This window comes from Myotis brandtii, unplaced genomic scaffold, assembly GCF_000412655.1.
Source record: "Myotis brandtii unplaced genomic scaffold, ASM41265v1 scaffold208, whole genome shotgun sequence".
NCBI lineage: Eukaryota > Metazoa > Chordata > Mammalia > Chiroptera > Vespertilionidae > Myotis > Myotis brandtii.
This window is the reverse complement of record NW_005357764.1, coordinates 7145092-7155695: the sequence shown is the minus strand read 5'-3', so window position 1 is coordinate 7155695 and position 10604 is coordinate 7145092. Positions and strand designations below refer to the sequence as shown.

General features: G+C 51.2%; 1 protein-coding gene across 11 annotated transcripts in view; it reads left to right on the top strand.

Annotated features, from left to right (window-relative positions):
• The window catches only part of LOC102256783 (core histone macro-H2A.1), a 67028-nt gene extending 57262 nt beyond the window's left edge, over positions 1-9766 (top strand). For 6 of the 11 annotated variants that reach the window (XR_001362000.1, XR_001362002.1, XM_005865589.2 and 3 more), the window contains 2 exons: positions 1163-1337; positions 9005-9766. Coding sequence is in view for 8 of the 11 variants with exons in the window: in XM_005865589.2 (XP_005865651.1) it covers positions 1163-1337; positions 9005-9170 (341 nt within the window). In the remaining 3 variants the exon portion in view is untranslated. Of the gene's footprint in view, positions 1-1162; positions 1338-6373; positions 6588-9004 lie in introns of those variants that run through there. The other 5 variants (XM_014539152.1, XM_014539153.1, XM_014539151.1 and 2 more) reach the window with 3 other exon arrangements.
• Positions 9767-10604: the final 838 nt, after the last annotated feature.

Sequence of the window (10604 nt, the reverse complement as noted above, 5' to 3'; positions counted from 1 at the left end):
GAATTGTGACTGGTGATGAAAAGTGGATTTATTTTGAGAATCCCAAATGCACAAAATCATGGGTTGATCCAGGTCAACCATCAACATCGACTGCAAGGCCAAATCGCTTCGGAAAGAAGACAATGCTCTGTGTTTGGTGGGATCAGGAAGGTGGGAGTGTATTATGAGCTTTTAAAACCAGGTGTAACTGTTAATATTGATCACTACGGATAAAAGATAATCAATTTGAACCACGCTTTGATCGTAAAACGACCAGAATGGGCCAGAAGATACGGCGAAGTAATTTTGCTTCATGATAACGCACCATCACACTTCAAAACCAGTTAAAGACACGTTAAAAGATCTTGCCTGGGAAGTATTAACCCACCCGCCGTATTCACCAGACCTTGCTCCTTCAGATTACTCCTTGTTCTGATCGATGGCACATGCACTTTCTGAGCAGCACTTCAAAACGTACGAAGAAGTGGGAAATTGGGTCTCTGAATGGTTTGCCTCAAAGCAAGAAAAGTTCTATTGGGACGGTATCCACAAATTACCTGAAAGATGGGGGAAATGTGTAGCTAGGGATGGACATTACTTTGAATAAAGCACTTTTGATGTTTCTCTTGAAATTATCATGTTTTCTTTGAATACAAAATCTGCATTATTAACCGGTACACCTGGTAATTCTGTCAAAACTAAATAGGGAGAAGAACAGGGCAGCAAACATGCTAGTCGGGTTGCTTCCCTCATAAGTTTGTCCTGAACTATGTCTGGGAGACCTGTAGATACACCATAATTATATAAGCACATGAATGCACTTGAGAAAAGGGGGTTAGAGACCCCAAAAGGCAGTTAATTGGAGGCTGCAAACATTCTGACACAGTCGGTCAAGTTAGATGGTTAAGGCTTTTCCTTCTGAGAAAGTAGAGGAAGAACTTTCTACAATCTTGGCTAAAATTCCTTGTGGTGATGCAGCCAATGCCAACTTTCCAAGGCTGGGTCTTGGCTTGGCCTCCCAGAGTGAGAGGACTAACTGAGGAGCAGTTTCCAGCTCATGCTTACATAGGAATCCCAACTCAGCAGGCAGTAGTACCGTGGCTGGAGAATGGGTCTGTGTTTGGCATCTAATGCTGTGCTCTTTGCTGAGGGACAAACACTGTTCCTATCTCGTCCCCTCCAGCTGCTGTCAGTGCAGGACATGGCCTGCCCGCCAAGTTTGTGATCCACTGTAACAGCCCGGTCTGGGGTGCAGACAAATGTGAGGAGCTGCTGGAAAAGACAGTGAAAAACTGCTTGGCCCTGGCAGATGATAAGAAGCTGAAGTCCATCGCGTTTCCATCCATCGGCAGTGGCAGGTAAGGGCACCAGCCTGTTACTATGGCAACCATGGGTGTATTTCTCTGCATATTTAGCCCATAATTATGGAGCTCTGACTGTGTACAAAGTCACCCGAGGCTGCTTTCAAGCACTGGCCTTACTCTAGGGCAGTGGTCGGCAAACTCATTAGTCAACAGAGCCAAATATCAACAGTACAATGATTGAAATTTCTTTTGAGAGCCAAATTTTTTAAACTTAAACTATATAGGTAGGTACATTGTTATTAACTTAATTAGGGTACTCCTAAGGCTTAGGAAGAGCCACACTCAAGGGGCCAAAGAGCCGCATGTGGCTCGAGAGCCGCAGTTTGCCGACCACTGCTCTAGGGGAAGAGAGGCAAAAAATCGGGAAGAATGCACACATTAAGCAGTGGTGAGGGACAGTGGAAGAGGTAGAGTGAGACAGGAAGCCTGGGACAGTATAGAACTTGTGTTGCGACAGCAAGTGTCATCACAGAGGGTAACTTAAGAGTGTCCTGGGACTGTCAGACGATGGCTCAGAGTGGGCATGGAGGACAGGGGAGGCGTGAATGCAGGGATCTAACTGAAGGAGGACCCCTCCCAGAACCATCCCAGGGTAAAGCCCTCTGTCTCTTACCCATGTGTTCCCAAGCGACCTTCACCTCCCAGACCTGCTTGCTCTGCCTCATCACCCTGCTAATGAGGATGTGGAACCTGCTGGAACTGAGTGGGCAGTTAGGTGAGAGTGAAATGGGGCTGGACCTACCCCACCTCTCAGCCCTGTATTATCCCCAAGTGAGCGCACCGAGGCTGTGAGGAGCAGCACAGCTGCCCCTCAACAGACACACTACCCAGCATGGATGCGGTCGTCCTTGAAAAGCTGATGGGGCAGCCAGGGTGGCGACCACCCCACCTCCCTGTGCTCTGGGTTGGGGACAGGCCTGGGGTTGAGTCCTGGCACATAAATTGACCCCCATTCTGAGCCCAAATCCCTACTCTGTATAACAGTCATAGCAATCCCTCATGCAGCATCCTAGGCCTGCTCTGGAAATGAGGGAGAGGGCTGTGAGAACTCTGATGAAGCCGTGAGGGCCTGTAGGAGCCATGCTACCCCAGAGGTTCCACGGCCCTCACATCACCAGGGTCCTCCCTGCAAAGGCTCACGGTCTGGATTGGGCCCTGAGCGAAGGGAGATGGCCTTCAGGGCTGCAGCTGTTGGTATCTTGGGCCCAAGAGAGGCCACAGTCCAGGGCTCTGTATCAGCAGGTGGCTGCACCTGGGCTTCCCATCGAGATCATGAGCCTGCTTGGGTTTCTGCCACCAGCCCCTCTCAGTACCCAAGGAAGTCAGGGCTCTGCAGAGGCAGCTGGCTTCATAAGGTGCCAGCGGCAGTTCCAGAGTCAATTCAAGACTTTAAAACATTTTTACAAAATGTTTTTGTATCAGAGCATAAATAGCCAGCTTCTCCAACCTTCCACAGAAGGTCTGTTCTTTGACACTGCACTGCTGTGTGACCTTTGGTAAATGAATCACCCTCTCTGGGGGCTGCCCTTCCTTATAGGCAGTTCTAGGTTCAGTTTAATTAGTGCTTTGGAGGCACTTTGATCTACTCTGATGAAAGGTGCTTCCGAAGAGAGAAGCAATAGGAGCCATTATTGGAGGTAATAATTTCATGCTCTTTCATATGGCTATTGGGGAATTTCTAATTGAAGCATATCTGGGGGCTGCCCTTCCTTATAGGCAGTTCTGAGGTTCAGTTAATTAGTGCTTTGGAGGCACTTTGATCTACTCTGATGAAAGGTGCTTCCGAAGAGAGAAGCAATAGGAGCCATTATTGGAGGTAATAATTTCATGCTCTTTCATATGGCTATTGGGGAATTTCTAATTGAAGCATAAAAGTAATTCTCATAAAAGAGCATCTGTTATTACAAACTCATTTACATTTTTCATGGAGTAAAAAGTTTTAAGAAATAATCAATTGAAAGCTTTTAAGAGGGTGGAATTCCTAAGGTAAGCACATGTGCACAGCCGCCCACATCTGCCAGGCAGACCTTGCCCCACAGCACCGTGTAAACACCACCCTCTCTTTCATGAGTAAAGAATGGGATTACACCAGAGCTGGCCAGTAAATCACAGTGGGTTTAGGAGGGGAAATAAAACAGCTTGTTTGTGGCATCCAGTGTCCCTGGCATAAAAGTCATGTTGGAACTAAAGCGATATCAATGCAAACATGTTGGTAAAGTGGGCTCACTTTCTCTCAGCCGAGGCCCAGCGTCCCCTGCAGATGGAGGATGACCATGACCCTACACTCCCTTCCTCCAACCCATTGTCCCCCGGACCAATCTCAAAGCCACTGGGTATAAATGAGAGCCACCTCTGGCATCTGGACATCCTGCCCTTGGGCACTCGGTCACAATATTTATGGACACCTCCACCCCCTCAGCTCTGGTTGACATTAGGGAGTGACCCCTTTCCGGAGGGGCAGTCCATAGGGAATAGCTAGTTTGGGGCTTTGATTAAACTCTCCTTAGGTTTATGAGCTTAAACGGAAAGCCAGTTCGTCTTTTTCAAGCTACCATTTATGGTATTCGTTGAACCCCAGGCATTGTGCTAAAGCCTTCTCTGCATTCTCTCACAGCAACCCCTGAGGTGCATGCTGGTATTCATTCCACTCAAGGGGAAGGAAATGGGAGGTAGCGGGGTTGAGTCCCTCACCTGCGGTCACACAGCTTGCAACTGGTAGGGCCAGAATTTGAGTGAAGGCCCTTGGTTTCAGTGCTCATGGTATTAGGCACATGGAACCCCTGCCTCCTCATATGCCACTAGGCTCTCCTACTGCCTGCACACTCTATGTGAGTGGGTCTTAGGAACCTTGGAACCACCACTTGGACTTCCCTAATCTGCCCAGGCACAGCCTTCAGCTTCCCTAGCCCCTACACATGAACCGTAGACGAGAAATATAAAGGACAGAAACCAACTGAATTAGGGAGAATTACTTAACAACCCACCACATGTGAACCCCAGCCCCTCTCTAGCCTTGGGGGATAGAGGCCCATCATCATCCCCACCTGAATTTTGGCTTCTCCAATTTGTAGCACCTGGTCTTTATCTCTGGGTGGAGTGGCCTCTCGCTGGGCAACTTCAGATAGACAGTTACTCAAAGCCAGACAGAACATGGAAAAAATGGAGGGGCCCAGGATCACAGTGTGAGGGAGACCCAATCCTAGCAGATGAGTGTTCACATCCCCCAAGCTTCCAAGATATCCAGCCCCACCCATCTCCCAAGCAGCAAAGCCAACTAGACAGGTAGATGGGCCCAGCAAGAAAATCAGACTCCATCTAAAATCCACGTCACCGCCACACAGCCTTCAAGGGCAAGCTCCCAGTCCGTCTCCTCCAGAAAACCCGCCTGGACTCCCTCACCCCGGGCACAGCCTCTCCCGCTAGGTGCCTGATTGGCCTCCTCAGCACAGCTCTGGGCCTGCCCTGCCCTGCCCAGCACTGGAGGACAGCTCTCCAGAAACAGGGATGCTTGCTGATGCCCTACGCAAGGAGCGGGCTCTTCTGTGAAGTGCCCTACAAACCCACATTTCTGCCATCCGGTCCCCAGCCATCACTGAGCAGGCTAATCCAAGAGGGCACCAGACAGATAGTCCCCAGGGTCCCTTTGCACCAGTCTAGGGAAACTGAAGCCCAAGACATTTAGGAAAGGCTGTCCCAGACATAACTGGAGTGACTTCATGGGAAGCTCAGACATCTGTCCTTTGTCTGCTCAAGGCAAGATCAAGAAAAAAAAAGCTCAAAGTTTCAGATAAACCTTGCAGGGTGTGAGCACTTAGCCACAGAGAAACTTAAGACACATGCCATAACCACAGCCACTGGGTCAGGCCCAGTGGGAATATGAGGGGCGCCTTCACTTTCTTGGGCAGCAGCATCCACATCACCACCATCGTGGTCATCACCATGTGTATCCTTGAGGCACCTATTTTCCAGTGGAGGACACTATTGCCTAGGGAGGTTAACGCCCATCCAAGTCAGATTCAAGCTGGCTTGTGTGTCAGAGGAGGTGCATCTGGTCTCACCAGAAGGCAGGCACGGTGCAGCGTAGGACAGTGATGGTAAGAGAGGCAGTAGGCCTGAGATGGGGGAAGAAGGCGAACGACATGGCCAAGCAGCGATGGTGTGCAGAGGGGCTGTGCCTATGCAACCAACAGGGGGAACCCCTCGAAAGTCGAGGGAGACACCTTAGGCAAGCAGCTCTCCAGAACCTGGGCAGCACCACACCAAGGAACCCCTACCTGTGCCCCTGCCAAGCTTCGTCATACCAACAGCCATGGCCAACAGCCCTCCAAGAGGACTGGGGCCTGATGCCACATTATTAGCACAGGGTAATTACAACGACAGTAGCTGTCACCCATCAGCTATCACAGGGTCTGGAGTGGGGAGGCGATTTTCCACTGGGTGAGCCTTTAGAAAGACCTTCGAGACCACCCGCTTTACAGATACACCATTGGAGGAGGACTTGGTGCAGCATCTTGCTCGTCCTCACAGCCTCCTCAGGTAACAGGTACTTTGATTACCGACCCCATTGCACCAGACGGGGAAACAAGGCACAGAGACAGGGCCCAAAGTCAAATCCTGTGTGGCTCCCGGTCGCCGCGTGTGCCACAGCTGTCCCTCTCAAGGGCGCAGGGCTCTGTGTAAAGCACTCCTGTGAGAACATCTACTTGTATGTTCCATTTCATCACATATTCTCTAACTGTGGCTACTAGGAAACCCGGGGACCCCACCTGAAAACATTTGGAAAGCTGTTACCTCCACTCCTGGCAGCTGGGTGGTCCAGTGTGGCCACCTCCTGTGGTTGTGGCTGTCCAGCGCAGAGGGACGGGTTCAGCAGCAAGATGTTTTCCTTGAAACAGATCAGATTCACATTCACCCACAGCCACCCTGAAGGACAAGGCCAGACCAGCCCGCACTCCATCAATAGGAGGGCATGCAGGTGTGGACACTGCACCTTTAAACCCTTTGATCCCTACCTGTGTCCCCACTTGCAGGCTCTTCACCTGTGAGCCCACCCTGCAAGCTCAGATGATAAAGTCCTGCTGGCTCCACAAAGAACAGTGGCTCCAAAGGGCAGTCCCCACACCTGCTGAGTCAGCTCCCTGCGTGGAGCCCAGCAGCCTGCGTTTCCACAGGCCCTCCTCAGCCCTGGCTAACGTTGAAAATATCCCCTTGCTGAGATCACACAGCCCTTTTCAAGGGTCCCAGGTAGAGGAATGGAAAGCTGTGGGAATAACAGGCAGGGTCTGGTGCCCCAGGGAGACCCTTTCAGCAAACACCCTGGACCATCATGCCACACAACAGTAATCCTCAAGAAGTCCCACAGGCCCTCACCTCAGCCCAGCTCACCTGTGCAGGTGTGAGGCTGAGACGGGCAGGAGGGCACCCTCACTAGGGGAGCTTGTAGCTTGTGGAGCATGATCTTGGGCTCCCAGCTCTGCTTAGCCCCACCCAGGCAGGTCACGTCCATAGACAGGGCTCTGCCTGGTCCAAAGCCCTGGAGCTCCTGGGGGCGAGCACAGTTGCTCCCAGTGACGAGCCAGCCCCTAGGCTGCCTCCTCCTCAGGCTGCCTTTCCCCACCAAGATGAAGCTAATGGGATCATTATCATCTGACCATCCTTCAGGTGGCAGCTGTGTGAACAGCAGGAGAATAAACATTTGCTATTTGTGAGACAATTAAAATGGGCCCTTAGTCCAAGGATGCAGTGACCTGTGCCTGCACTCCGCTCCCCAGAGCTGGCTGGTCCCTCTCAGGAGCGGGGCGAGTTGGGCCCCCATGACACTCATCTGCACACATACCCCTGAGGACATGCTCACCAGAGAAATGCCCCCTGAGACAGAAGGTCGGGTTGGCTTCCTCCAGCACTTTCCAGATAACCCGTCCTCTGTGCTCAATGCCTGTGAGTAGTCAGGGCACCTGTGCCAGATGTGCTGAGAACAGCTTCTTCCCGGACGGAGCTTGCCAATCCCAGAGTGGGGAAGGGTGCGAGGGGAACAACCTGCCACGTGGGGTTCCCATCTCTTCTCACTCCCTGCAAAGCCCTTCTCCCTGCACTGTCCCCCCCACTCTGGTAGTAGAGTCCCCGGGGTCTCCTCAGGAGGAAGCTGTGCCTATCTGACATTGTTCAGGCTGTAACAACTCTGAATCTGTTCACTCAGCCTCTGACCCACTGTCCTCACCCAGTCGTGTGTGTACTGGCTGCCTGCAGGAGCGCCTGTGGCTGAGGCTCTGACTCTGGGTGGCACCCCACTGTCGCCAGTGGGCTTCCCTGTACAAGCTGGAAACATACCCTGTGTGACACCCCTGTCTTGTAAGAATAGGCTTCACTTCTAACGCATCCAGAAGTTACCAGGGGTCCATCGCCAAGCTGGGTAAAGCCCTGTTTGGTCAAAAGCAAGTCACAGGAATGGTTTTCTCCTGTGCATCAGAAGTGCTCTGAGCACTGACAACAGAATGAGCACAACTCTCCAACAGCTAAGGTGGCCAGAACCCCGGCTACCAATGAGTGGGGCTGGTGTGCTCTAAGGCATCTCACCTGGCGGCAGGTCCCCAATCTGATGGAGAGTCCAGCTGAAACTGGCAGGCTGGTCAGGCACTTTGGGTACCAGTGGATCCACAGGCTCAGAGCAGATTGACAACTGTAGATCTGCTGATGAACAAAGAAATCCTCATGAAAACTACCTCTCAGTACCCTGAAGTGCAAACCGGGGTAAGGGGTTTGAATCTAGGTAAGACCAATGGCTCCGAAACCCACAGTGTTTCCACTAGACGAGGCAAGTTGCTATGTTACTGGCCCCCAGGGTCACCGGGGTCCTGCATGTGCAGCATTGACCATGATAGCCTGGGACTCGCATGGAGTCCTGATTTCAGATTCTTGCTTAAGTTCTGAGGCCCCACCCCCCAAATTGCCATGTGACATTTACTCTAAATGGAAATGCATGTGAATTCACACCAGTCTGGCTTGGAGGCTTGGATGCTGTCCCTTGAGATGAAGAGCCACTTGGCCCAGCACTGTTCCTCAGCACCCACAGCTCCCTGATGCCCTGGCCCTGGGGGTGCTACAGGCTGCTGAGTGCTTGGAGTGGGTTCCTGGCCAGCAGCCCAGCACCCATGAACCTAAGGACCCATGTGAAGGGCATGACCTCCTGTCTTGTGTGGATGGAGACGAGAGCTTCTTGGAGAAGCACCAGCCTCCAGCCGTCCTCTGGGACCGAGATCCACAGGGAGCCTTTGAGAGCCTGGACTCTGTCCCAGGCCCCTTGCTGGTCACAGTGATGCTGGAAAAACAAACATGGGAGCTCGCGCTGTCTGGGGGAACTTTAATGCACACCACGTGCCACAGAACACAGATCTGTCTGCTTGCCCATTGTCTTTCAGAGACTTCTGGCATGCTTCCTCCTCTGCACACAGGACAGTCTCTTGCGGTCAGTCCTCTGCCCACTCGTCCTTCCCTTGTCTGGTGGGCACTGGGCTTCCTCATGCCTGTCTATCAGCAGCCACAGGACCCAACACCGCTCGTGGAAACTGACACACGTGGCCTTGAGAGCCTCCTGGGGGGCGGGGGCAGGGCGGTGCCAGTGCCCTTGCCTCCCTAGTTGCTGAGCCCTGTCCTCTGTCTTGCAGGAACGGTTTTCCAAAGCAGACAGCAGCTCAGCTGATTCTGAAGGCCATCTCCAATTACTTCGTGTCAACAATGTCCTCTTCCATCAAAACAGTATATTTCGTGCTTTTTGACAGCGAGAGTATAGGCATCTACGTGCAGGAAATGGCCAAGCTGGACGCCAACTAGGCTGAGGAACTACGAACCGCATCGTGCCCCCTGCCTCCAATTTGAAAGAAAGAAAAAAAACAAAAACAAAAAAACCCCTTCACTCCTATTGGGAGGCGGGAACCCTTTCGTTTTCAATTTTGCTCATCTAGGGAAAATAAGGTTTTGGTTTCCAGTTTAATTGTTTCGACCTAAAATGTTCTCATGTTAGCACTGATAGTTGGCATTACTGTTGTTAAGCACTGTGTTCCAGACTGTGTCTGACTTGAGTGTGACCTAGGAGATTTTATTGTTTTATTTTAATGAAGCCCTGCTTGCCGCAGAGCAGCCGGGAGAGCAGCGTCCACCACGGGTGGCAGAACCCAGGAAGCCCGCTTTGTAACCGTGTGTCGTGGTGCTTTATTGTACACCCAGTGGCGTTCTTTTTACTATAATGTTCCTTTTTTCCTCATGAAGAAAAATCATGAATATACCGCAGACTTAATTTTTGTTTACTTTTTGTCTTAATGATGGATTTGAAAATGGAAGATTTAAAAGGCAGAACAGAATCTGTTGCCCTTAATTATATTTGCAATTTGGAATTTGTGTGAATTGATTTAGTAAAATGTTAAACTGTTGCTTAGTGTGTTTGAAGTTATTGTGCCCTTGAGTCCAAAGTCAGCTTCTCTCGTCACAGGACGGGGGTCTTGGGTGCGGCAGCCCACCCCCAGGAAACATCACAGTGGTCGCTGCAACGGGATAGGCAGGTGGGGGCATTTTCAGGCCCTAATGGCTGGTGGAGTTTATAGAAAGTCTCTTCTTTCATCCTGGTGACACTTGGGCAAGGGTGTTATCCCATTTCATAGATACGGAAGCAGATACTATACTGAAAGCAGGTGGCAAGTGGCAGGCTGGTACCAGAGCCCAGGTGTTGAGACTCTGAGCTCAGCTCTCTCTTGCTACTCATCCACTCTTGTCAGTCTCTCGGGCTCATGGCTGGACCCCGTGCCCCTGGCCACTTACCAGATGGAGCTGCAGAAGCCTTGAGACCTCTGCCAAGGCTATGCTGGGCCTATTGTTCCTACAGGACGGGGTCCCTGGTACCAGGAGCTTTCCGAGGGCAACGTGCCACCACCAAGGTCCCCAAGATGTGCTGCCAGTGTTTACATGCCTCCCCCCAGCTGTGGGTGTTTAGGGATGTGGATTATTTAGAAAGATCCCAGCTGGACCAGAGTAGCTAAACTCTTATTACCTAAACTCAGCAAAACACAGACACTGTTTGCTTCAAATGTACTTTTGCTGTCATCTAAATTTGCCTAAAATGCAGACTGCTTCTATCTGTTTAGAAAGAAGTGCCTGCTTCTAAAGCACATTTTAGCCAGGAGACATGCAGCGCACTGCGTATCATGGGTGAATGTAAAGGATCCTTTCTGATTTCCAAACTGTGACTATGGAAATCGAAAGGAAGTCCTAAGG